This window comes from Myotis brandtii, unplaced genomic scaffold (assembly GCF_000412655.1).
Source record: "Myotis brandtii unplaced genomic scaffold, ASM41265v1 scaffold250, whole genome shotgun sequence".
NCBI classification, from domain to species: domain Eukaryota; kingdom Metazoa; phylum Chordata; class Mammalia; order Chiroptera; family Vespertilionidae; genus Myotis; species Myotis brandtii.
In genome coordinates this window covers 1,484,213-1,495,783 of record NW_005359478.1, presented here as the reverse complement: position 1 = coordinate 1,495,783, position 11,571 = coordinate 1,484,213, and the positions used below count along the sequence as shown (strand labels likewise).

The window sequence follows — 11,571 nt, the reverse complement described above, 5'->3', positions numbered from 1 at the left end:
CGGGCAAGAGCCGCAAGAACTCCCGGACCACCGACGAGGAGCCGCACCGGGGCGCGGCCAAGAGCTCGGGCTGCAGCACCTACATCAACAGGCTCATCAAGGTGGACACTCAGGAGAAGAATGGGAAGAGCAGCTATCCCAGCAGCAGTAGCAGCAGCAGCAGCAGCAGCAGCTCTTCCTCCGCGTCCTCATCCCCTTCCTCCCTGGGCCCCGAACTGGACAAGGGCAAGATTATTAAGCAGCAAGACACGGTAGGAATCCAGTCCCCCCTGGGCCACCTCTCCCCGTGGGAGACGACAGCGACCCTGCGAACCCCCAGATAGAGTTCCTTCTGCTTCAGAGACGGGAAGGATGTGTTTCCCCCTCTAGCATTTGGTGACTTCTAGGTGACCCTTCTAAACCATTCGTTTTTTCATCTTGGGGAAAAAAATCCTCATTCTAAGGATGGGGAGCTTTGCAGAAATGTACCCTGCGTTTAATTTAGTTAGCAGCGTAGATGAGGAATGGAATGAAACGTTCCTGCTTTGTTCAGTTTGGCCCCCTTATACGGGGTGGTCTATTTTAATTTTGGAATCCAGGGAGGGTTGCAAAGCTAGACTGTGTCTAGCTTTAATTCCTCTTGAGCATAAGGAATGGTGGCCTCCAAACTTGTAAGTATGATTTTCAAAGGTCCAGAGAGGGGTTGGCCAGCCCAGCCCAGCCCACCTCCCAGATTGGAAGCCCCACCTCAGAAAGGGTTTCTCCAAGCTTACCAGCTCCCCAAGCTTACAGCCCTTTCATTCAGCCCATGACCATTGGCTGTGCAGCAGCCAGAGAGGGGAAGGGGCACAGGGCTCTGCAGGGGGCTAGAGAATGGAACAAAGAACACTCTCCAGGAAATGACAGATGCGGGGAACTAGTAAAGAGACTCACTCCGTTTTTACAGAGATGAGTTGGGTGTTTGTTTTAAATTCACTCTTCTGTGTGAAGTGGGGAGAGAGGGCCTTTCGGACTCCAGCCCGGATGATCGCTTCCTGCCGTGGGAACTTAAATTTTCTCTGGCCCCGGCTTCAAACATGCTGCCCACCTGAATGGAGTCAGGAGCCGGAGGAGCAGACCACGCATGTCTGCCTTGGGTCCTTCCATCCATTCCTCCATTCATTCTTTGCACAAGTATTTGCAGCATGCCTACCTTGCGCCAGGCACGGGACCGCCAAGCCCCAGCTGGCCCGAATAGGAGTGGTCTACCTGACTAACTAGATCGGATGCACCTTGCAGCCCTGGGCCGCCCGTCACACTTCCTGTTCCTCACTGTGCTTCAGGGATGTCATTCACACGGTGGGCAGTCAGAAGAACACAGTCAGGGAGGGAGTGGTTAATCCGAGTCCCCCGCAGCGGTTGCCTGGGTGTTTCCGTGGTCATCACTTCTAGATGTCGGAGTTTCTTAGGCCGTCTCCTCCCAAGTGGAAGGCTCCTACTCTCTTCCTCACTTCTCGCTGTGTATCTCCGTTCTTCCCGCCAGCTGTCCTTCTCCGTGAACTCTTTGGAGAATGTAATCAAAGATTGTGGAGCAGGCTTCCCCGGGAAGGGGCTTCTTGCTTGACCTCCCACGTTGTCTGTCACACAGCTGCTGCAGAGCAGAACTATTGCACACACACCACCTCTGCAGGCCCCTTGGTATTTTCAGAAGAATAGGTGCTTTCTGACACAAACGCTGATCAAAACTCTATCTGATTGTAGCCTCTGGGAACAAGTCTGCCTGTGAATTATTGAACCTAGAACGCCCACAAGGGTGTTTAGTTCTGACCTATTTCTTATTATAAAGCCTGTCCCTTTAGAGGTGTTACAAATTCCTTGAAAGACAAGAAGCGGGTCTTGGTCTTATTTTGATTCCCTAGCCAGTGCTCGCGGACATGCAGCAGTGCCTGGGGGATTGGCTGACTGACCATGATTTGCTCATTTTGCTGGCATTAAACAGACCAGATCATGGGGAAGGTGGTAGACCAGCATTTTTTTTTTATGCTCTATAGACCCCACCCCTGCCACCCTTTAACCCAGCAAATAAATGCTCTATTGCTTAGGGAAAGAAAAGGAGGTGAAAAGAGTCGTGGGCATCAGCGGAGTTTAGATGAATTGCTGACAACCAGTTATACTACAAAAAAATCAGATGTTTGTGCAGCTCGGTGGATAACAGGATCAAATGCAAAAGCTACCCAGAACTAGAGATTTTGATGTCTTTTCAGATCAGCGGGTTGTCAGTAGACACTTGGCTGCCACTGCCATTCTGGCGTATGATAATCCTTAGCGGCTCTCCTCTGCTTCTTTAACAGGTCATCATTTTAGAAGACTACGCTGACCCGTATGATGCCAAACGGACAAAAGGTCAGCGGGATGCCGAGAGGGTAGGCGAGAACGACGGCTACATGGAACCCTATGACGCTCAGCAGATGATAACAGGTCCGTAACCGGGAGTTGCTCAGTGGGGGCAGACCTCTCACACTCGCTTCGAGTGTGTAAAACAGTAACCACTCTCTGTTTAGGGAAGAGGAATGAAGCCGTTTAACCAGGTCATGCTGAGTGGAAGGAACAGAAATTAGACTCAAAACTAAAGTCAAGCCCTGGCCGGTGTGGCTCAGGTGTCGGTGTCGGTCCGTGCGCCCAAGGGTTCGATTATCGGTCAAGGCACATACCTGGACGGTGGCTTTGCTCCTGCCCCCAGATGGGGCTGCCTGCAGGAGGCAGCCAGTGGATGTGGCTCTCTCACATCCACGCTTCTCTCTCTTCCCCTCCCCGACTCTACCCCTCTCTCCCTCCCTCCCACGCTCTCAGAAAAAGCAATGGGAAAAATACCCTCAGATGAGGTTTAACAACAACAAAAACACGAAAGTCAAATATCTAGTTAACTTCCTGTATAGTTTGCATCCTTCCGTTTTAGAATTTAAGGGGTCTTTAAAGTTTTTCTAATCCTGTGTAAAATGACACTCTTTCATAGTGAGTTTGCAGATCTGCTCAGAATGTGATCTTCAGTGTTAAGATTGACCACTTTCAGAGCTCTATCATCTATCTTGGGAGTCATAAATCTGCACCAAGAGACGAATACATCCCTAAAGGATTTTAAGTTGTCAAAAGGTACAAAGTGACGGTGTCCTCTGTATTACAGAACATTGGTTTCTCCACAAGCTCTACAACATTGGAGCAAAATGCTTACTAACTAAGGAATGATTCCCAATCACTGGCATGAGCCACGCCATTCAAGGCAAGCCCCCCTAAAACCAGTTGACAACCTTGTAACTTCTCAAGTTGGAACCATTCCAACTTATGAGCTGAGCAATCCAATCCCCCTGTCACTTTTGGTATCAAACTTTTCCCTTTTATTCACAAATCCCTTAAACTGGTGTAAACAGTACTTGAAAAAGATATATTTACTAATGATTTCGTTTTATTTGTGAACTTTAGAGTAAGTTATTTACTCGCCTAATTTCCCTTCCACACGCTTTAATCCGTAATGAGAAATGAAGTTTCCGGGTGCGGACTCCAAGGAGCCTGGTTTGAGTGTCGTGCGTTTGGTGCCTGAATAGTTGGTCACACAGGAGACGGTCTCTTCTGTGTAAAAGCAGATTGAAAAGCTGTCCAACTCGGGCTCCACAAGCAAAGCCTGGGAGGAGTTGAGCAGAGGGTAACGAACTAACGAACGCAACGCCCGGCCGGCCGAGACCCGCTGGGGGCAGAAGTGGGGGTGCTCTCAGCTCCCCCTGGAAGGGTCAAGACAGGCTCCCAAATGCAAACGAGCTGCCACAGGAAGGCACTGCTGTTTCCTGCGCTCTGCTTGCAGAGATAAGGCCGGGGCTGGGGAGGGTGTACCCCGGCCAGGCTGTGACCCTGAAGGTCACTGGACTGTGACCTCTAATGAAATCTGTGAATGAAAGGAAGTGAAAACGAAGTTAGTCAGAGTTTTAAAAAATATCGGAGGCTTGAGAGAAATAGGGGAAAAGATTTACTTTCACATGAAATTGAGGAAAAAGATAGTCTAAGAAAAAATGTTTCCTTTTTATTCACCTTCCTTTGTCTTTTGGGTTTTACTTCTTTCTCTTTGACTGGAATAAGCAGTTTATCTATTCTAGCCCCGCTGTTTATTCATGGGGCCACACTGATCATAGGGAAAGTGCTGTGCTTTTTAAAAATGACCATATCTTTTGTTCTCCATATAATCCCCACAAAACTCCAGTACCATCCCCTTGATGCAGGATCAAGGAGATTCTGACTTGCCTAAGCTCCCAAGACTTTGTAAGTGACAGAGCAGAAATTAGAACTCAGATCTTCCCACTCCAGATGGGGGTCGTCTGCTCCCTATACCAGGTTGCCCCAAGAAATATGAAGTGCTGCACGCAAAAGCACTTCAACCGTATTCATCAGTAAGGCATCTTTCCATTCACTGACAGAGAGGGTTATAGTGAAAAGTTAAAGTTGTCCAACATGAATAAATGTAATAATAACAATAGCTAGCATTAAATATGTAAGCATTTGTTAATTCCAGACTCGTGTGTTAAGTCGTGTATGTGAGTGAATTCATTTAGGAATGGGAAGTTAATATATTCAGTTGGAGACTAAATTCAAATCTATCAAAAATTTAAATTACTTTTAAAAATTATTCGACCTTTTCTGTGCTTTTTCAAAAATATATATTGATGAATGTTAAAGTTTCTTCACTTAAAATATATATCAAAAAGCACTTTCTAAGTCAATGTAGAGAGTATACCTCTTATTCTACCCGCAGGTTACACAGCTGGGCAGAATAACAGGAAGTGAGTTTATCGGAAGCCGGGAATAAAAGATTTGCTGCCTGGTGTGTTTTTTTTTAAAAAAAAAAAAACCTTTTACCTTTTTTGTTCAGTTTGTTTCTTGTGTGATTTGTTGTCAAGTCCAAGTTCCGAAATGTCCCATATTTCTTGGGGGACGTTAGGGATTTCTTTTTAGTTTGTTTCTGCATTTCGGTAGCAGAAGGAGATAATACTAATGAATGGTTTCACAGCGGAGCTCCCAACCTCTGACCTGCCTTTTTAATGACTGTGAAGTGGGAACAGCATGTCTGATTTTAACAGTATCTTGGGTGTATAGAACGCTGCTCCTGATGTGATGTTATAACAGCCAACCAATATTTCTTTACCGTGTGCCAGGCCCCGTGCTGGGATCTGGGCATACAGGGAACAAGACCCACTGACCCTTGTCCTTGCGGCCCTCACAGTCCCGGGGGCTGACAGACCTAACACCGATGCAGAAGAAAACATGTCATTGAAAAGTGGTGAGTGCCAGGAGGCGGAGAATGAGAATCATCATCTGCCTCGGGGAACCGAGGAAGAAACAAATTAAGAGGCATTAGTACCTTTCCTGAGGCCAAATCCCTGGGCCCCAGGCTCCCTGGATCCCTGCCAAGACTTTGCTCTTAACTTTTAAAGGCTAAGGCTGTATCAATCTATGAATAAATTCTTGCTTTTATTTATTCAGAGGATTGCTCATAAAAAGATATGACTATGAATACCAGGCAATAATAGTACACACTTCTTCGTTGTGCTGCTAAATTAGCAGAATCATTGCAGCTAAATATTTAGTAGAAATACTCTGTATCGTTTAGCATTATGGGGTTTAGCCACGAAAACGTCAGCATTAAAAGGGTCTTTACAGGCTCCCTAAGACAACCGCCATTCAGTGTCAGAAGTCCTTCCACAGCCCTGGCCGGTTGCACAGTGGTTAGAGCGTCAGCCGTGGACCTAAGGGTCCTGGGTTCTATTCCTGGTCAAGGGTATGTACTTCAGTAGCAGGCTCGATCCTGCCCCATGGGAGCGCATGTGGGAGGCAACCAATCGATGTGTCTCTCTCACATGGATGTTTCTCTCTCTCTCTCTCTCTCTCTCTCTCTCTCTCTCTCTACCCGCCTCCTCACTCCCCGCCACTCTCTTTAAAAAAAAAAAAAAAAAAAAAATCAATGGAAAAACTATCCTCAGGTGAGGATTTAAAAAAACATTCCTGCCCTAACCGGTTTGGCTCAGTGGATAGAGCGTCAGCCTGCGGACTCAAGGGTCCCAGGTTCGATTCCGGTCAAGGGCATGTACCTTGGTTGCGGGCACATCCCCAGTAGGGAGTGTGCAGGAGGCAGCTGATTGATGTTTCTCTCTCATCGATGTTTCTAACTCTCTATCCCTCTCCCTTCCTCTCTGTAAAAAATAAAAATAAAAAAAACATTCCTTCCGCAGCTGGTATCACACAAGTTGAGTGCTTGCTAGGGGCCAAGCTTGCTAAATTGCCTCACTAAATCCTACAACCCTAAGAAGTGGGTGTTAGAATTCTCTGTGTTACAGTTGAGGAAACCAAGGTTCAGAAAGATTCCATAACTTGTCCAAATTATGCAGCATCAGAGTGGAGACACCGGGTCACTTAGCAACCATTGGTTTTCGTTACAGAGCTGCAGTCGCAGGTGGTTTAAAATGTGTATTTTCGCCTCCAAATGGTTTTGTTGGTTTGTTTAAATAGTGAAATCTAAAGGAGAATCTCATTGTTCAGGTCTCCATTTAAAAATTTAACCATAATTAAAAATGTATAAATAGAAGACTATTTTTTACTTATATAATTTGTCTCTACTTTCCTTGTTAAACTTAAATTTCAGGGCTTCTGAATTACATCTGCTTTTGTTCAGAAAACGTTAAAGTAATTTTAAATCAAAAGCTCGAGCACTGATAAAAGATGTAAGTAAAAACGTTACCTGCCAGCCCTGGCCAGTGTGGCTCAGTTGGTTGGCGTGTCATCCGGTGTCAGGTTCGATTTCGTGCGGGAGGGAACCCTTTTTCTGATTCTATGAGGAAATAAGAGCTTTATGAGGCTCTAAGCTTAGGCTGGCACAGGCTAAATTATGAAATGAATTAGGGGAAAAGGTGCATTATAGAAATCGTAACTCACGGTTTACATGAGATCTTTGGGGCTTAAAGTAAGGAATGATAGAGAAAGCTCTGGAGTCAGTGCTAAATGGCTCCCCGTTGACTGCTGCACAGCCTCAGTTTACCCACCCGTGAAAATGGGATAACACTTCTCTAACTCCATTGTGAGGCTTCACTGAGATACCGGGTATAACAGGCTAGTGCATGCATACACAATGAATACAGCCATTCTTTAGACACTCCAGAGCAGCGGTTCTCAACCTGTGGGTCGCGACCCCTTTGGCAGGGGTCGCCTAAGACCATCCTGCATAGCAGATATTGACATTACGATTCATAACAGTAGCAACATGACAGTTATGAAGTAGCAACGAAAATCATGTTATGGTTGGGTCACAACATGAGGAACTGTATTTAAAGGGCCAGAAGGTTGAGAACCGCTGCTCCAGAGGATTCCATTTTCAAAGAGAATTCCGGACAATTGGAGGAATAACACGTCCCGACTACAATTAACTTAGTAAAAGGAAGTCTTAGTCGCCTGCTAGGCTTTTAAATATAAGTGGCCTACTTCTGTAGAGCCAGAGCTGGGAAGGGAAGATGTCAGCCCACATTCTGTTCCACGCCACCTTGTGAGCCGGTGCAGGTCAGGCCTGGGTTTCAGCTGCAGATGGGTGTTTATCTGCCGCCCGTTGGCCGCATTCTGTTGTCTGCCATGTAAATGGCCTCTATCGGCAAAGCCAGGGCGTAGCTTCCTCTCGCCGTTTCCTCCTTCTCAGGCTCGTTTCCTCTCGGAGCCAGCTCTGCACGTCAGGGGCTATTCTCCCTGCAGGAAGGGTCGGCTTGCAGCCCCGCGATTGTTTCTGTTTCTATGGCGCCTCTGGCTGGGGGCAGCCAGGTGTTGGAAGGGACTGGAAGGTTACTCCCCTGGAGGGGGCGGAGGGGCCCTGTGCTCAAGCCCTTTTTCCCCCCCCTTAATTAAACATTGTTTGAAAAGATGGTACTACTTTGCAGATTTTGCCCAATCCCAGGACCATCTCGGGAAGGAGCATTCCCCCGTTGTCTGCTTGCCAGTGTTTTTCCCAGAGCTCTGTGCACACAGGCTGCCTGAAATAGAAGTGCAAGGACCGCATCTCACAAGTGAAGACGCAGACATGTGTGATAACAACTCGGCGTTCTAATCGCTGTGCGTCGCTTTCACACAAATGTATTGACATTTTCTTAGGCGTATGACGTCTGTCTTAAGGTTGGAATCAACTCGTTTTCCATTTATCTCAACTGAGACAGAATTGAGGCACGAGCCCTGGGAAAGGTTACCCCAGCTGGTGCCAGACTAAACTGAGGGCAAACAGGTTTACATCAGAAACTTTAAAATTCTAAATCCATCCTAGGCATTCCTTTGTGTTTTTTCTTTAAAAAAAAAAAAACTTCAGCCTTATCTTAATTGAACCGAGAGCAGAGTGTGTTTTTGTTTCTTATTTTCCATAACTCCATCTAGAATAAGCTACGAAGAAAAAAAAGCTGTGGGATTAAAAGTCAAGAGGCTTGGACTGGAGATGCAGGAGACCTCAGACAACCCCAGGCCCCTTTCCTGGCCTGGGGGTGGGGACAGTCGAGCGCGCCTGTTCTGGTGTGGAGGCTTTCGATACGGGAGAACCCTGCTCTTTGGCTAGCCATGGCACGAGCGCTGGAGAGCAGGAAAACAGAGGGACCAGGGGGACCAGGAGGTGTGGGAGTGCTTCTCAGGCTTTGCCTCTCGTTAGAATCACCTGGGGGGGCTTTTGCACCTCTAACTCCCAGGTCAGACCCCAGACCGATGGAATCGGGTCCTCTGCTGATGGGACCCAGGCCTCAGTGGGTGTGAAAACTCCCAGGTGATTCCAGTGAACTGCAGGCAGGGACCCCTATCCAGCAGAATTATAACCTCACCCTATGAATAAATGTTGTCCTTTCTGATTTAGAGTCCTGATTTGAATAACTTTTCCCTTGAACGTTTCATCTGTTGTCCTTTCCTTGTTAAAGAAGTCGTTCCTGGTGCCAGGCCGGCGTGGCTCGGTGGTTGAGCATTGACCTATGAACCAGAAGGTCCGGGTTCGATTCCCGGTCAGGGCACATGACCAGGTTGCAGGCTTGACCCCCCAGTGGGGGTTGTGCAGGAGGCAGACCAGTTGGTGATTCTCTCTCATCACTGATGTTTCTATCTCGCTCTCTCTCCCCCTTCCTCTCTGAAATCAATCAAAAAAAGAAGTCTTTCCTCGCTAGTAGAGTCAGTGATGCATCTCCATAGTGTCACCGTGCCCAGTCTCCTTTGCTCCTATGGCCTTGCAGTCTTGTGATCCTCTTCCTCCTCACATGACCACTCCTGCTCAGTCTTCTCTGCTGGCACCTCGTCTTCCATTCACCCTTCACTGAAGAAGTCCCAGATCCTTCCGTGGATCCTCTTTTCAACCCGCCTCCTTTCCTCTGGGATTGCTTCCATTCTCCCAGGACTAACAACAATCCATTTGCGAGTACCTCCTTGACGCATAACTCTGACCTCCATCTCTCTGCTGAACTCCGGATCCGTATTGTCACCTTTTTGAAGATTCTACAGCTCCTTCCTCTCTGTCTCTCCTCCCATCCATCCGATTATTATTTAGCACAACTGGGGGTCCTACAAAAATCAGCAGGACGGTGGTGGTCCCCGCCCTGGAAGTCGCCACCAAATTGGAAATACAGACACAAGAACAAACCAATCCATACAGTGGGAGAAGTGCAAGGGGAGAGTGGATTGGCCAAGTGACGGCACCTGGGAGAGGTGGGGAATTGGAGGGGGAGATGCGAGGTTAGATTTCAAAGGATGGAAGATCACCCTGGACACTAGTGGGCATAAGGCAGTGTGGTGCTCATGGAATTTCACAAGTTCCGTTTGGTTGGAACAAAGAATCGGGTTGCAGAGGGATGGGGCAGGGTGGTGTTGAGAGAAGCAGCTGGAGAGGGAGGCCGTGACCTGGTCCCAGAAGGCCTCCCATGCCGTGCTGAGCAGCTTGTACCTTATAAGTAGACCGGTGAGAGCTAAGGGGTGTTGAGTGATGAGATGAGATGTTTGTGTTTAGAAAGGTCCTCCTTGACCATGACCAAGTGGACAGATGGAAAGCTTCCTTGATGGGCATTTAGAAGAACCACCTACTGCTTCTGTTGGTCTACAGCCCCAGCTCTGGTTGTCCAGACCTTAGACATTAACTACCTGCCAAGGCCTCTGGGCTCCGCGCTGGGCCGTCACCAGATACTGCCGATTCTTCCCCTCGGTGGCTGGCTGGTTAGCTGGCGGCTGATTGATTTGCATCAGGTTTTTTGCATCCATTTCTTACCTGATCACTCCTTCCCAGTCTTCGTTGTCGAAGTCCAGACCATACCGTTCTGGCTTATTCCATCCTGTACACTGTGTTGGCGTTACCTCCCAACAAAACAGAAATGTAACTGTTACTTGTTTTTAAAAAAAAATGTGTAATCATTTTTCATTGCATCCTGGCCTTTCTACACTTTGGTGCCCGGGCCTGCTTACTCTTCTGGCTGCTTCTCCCACTACCTCTCTTCTCTCCTGGCCTCTGTCCTTTGAACTTATCTCTCAACTCCCCTTTCTGGGAACGAGCCCTTTATGGTTGCCACCGCCATATCTTCACTCCTGCAGCTTCCTCCACTGGAAATGACCTTCTCTATCAAAGTCAGCTCATCTTCCATTTCTCTTCTACTTGGAGTCCATCCAAATGCCGTGGTGAAGAGTATGGCTCCTGGAGCCCAACTTCCTGTTTTGGAATCCAGGCTCTGCCACTTAAAATGGTTTGGGCAGTTTCCTTAAGCTCTCGGTGCTTCGGTTTTCTCTTCTGTGATGTTGGGGGGCTGACAGTCCCCATCTCACAGGGCGGCTAGGAAAATGAGAATGGGATTGGAATAGTGCTGAATGCATAGCACACGATCGATCAATGTTAGCTGTTTGATCATTGTTTTTGTTTTTCCCCGTGACACCTCTTTTACTTTTATTTATCCTGCAATTGTTAGCCTGTTAACGTGTCATTTGTGAATGTGTCCGGCTTCCCCCACTATAACTGAAACCACCTACAAGTCAAGACTATGTCTACTGCCCAATGCTTTGAATGTAGTAAACACTCCGCTGATTTTTATTAAAATGATCTCCTGACAACAAGTGAAAACTCTGCAGGTAAATTGTACTCGGAGCCAGCACGGGGTCAGGAACATGTGAGCAGGTGGCCCCGCGGCCACGTCTGTTCTCCCAGACTGCAGGTGGCCCCCAGCGCACACCTGTCTTCAGACGTGACCCCTGATCCGGCGACCCGGTGCCATGATCTGGCTCGGCTCCTGGCGGGAGGCTGTAGGCTCCTCCCTGCAGCCCTTAGGAGCAGTGCTGGCGGCCTCTGCCGCCTCGACCACACCGACAGCCCAGCCGGAGGGGGAAAGGCAGCTCGGTTAGTTTCCAGGCTTCCAGGGCACTCTTCTCTCAAGGTGTTGTGTGCGCTGCGTGTTTTTCAGAAATCAGACGCCGAGGATCCAAAGATCCCCTGGTGAAGGCCCTGCAGCTGCTCGACAGCCCCTGTGAGCCGGGGGAGCCGGGCGTGAAGCCCGAGGCGCTGGCCCGGAGACGGAGCTCCAAGGACCTGCTGGGGAAGCCGCCGCA

The 11,571-nt window shown here is 48.2% G+C and overlaps 1 protein-coding gene across 1 annotated transcript in view; it reads left to right on the top strand.

The window, feature by feature from the left end:
- Positions 1-2: 2 nt before the first annotated feature.
- The window catches only part of SHE (Src homology 2 domain containing E), a gene marked incomplete at its 5' end in the record, with an annotated part of 16,613 nt that continues 5,044 nt past the window's right edge, over positions 3-11,571 (top strand). The window contains 3 exons of the mRNA XM_014540642.1: positions 3-251; positions 2,310-2,436; positions 11,427-11,568. Coding sequence (XP_014396128.1) covers positions 3-251; positions 2,310-2,436; positions 11,427-11,568 — 518 coding nt within the window. The remainder of the gene's footprint in view (positions 252-2,309; positions 2,437-11,426; positions 11,569-11,571) is intronic.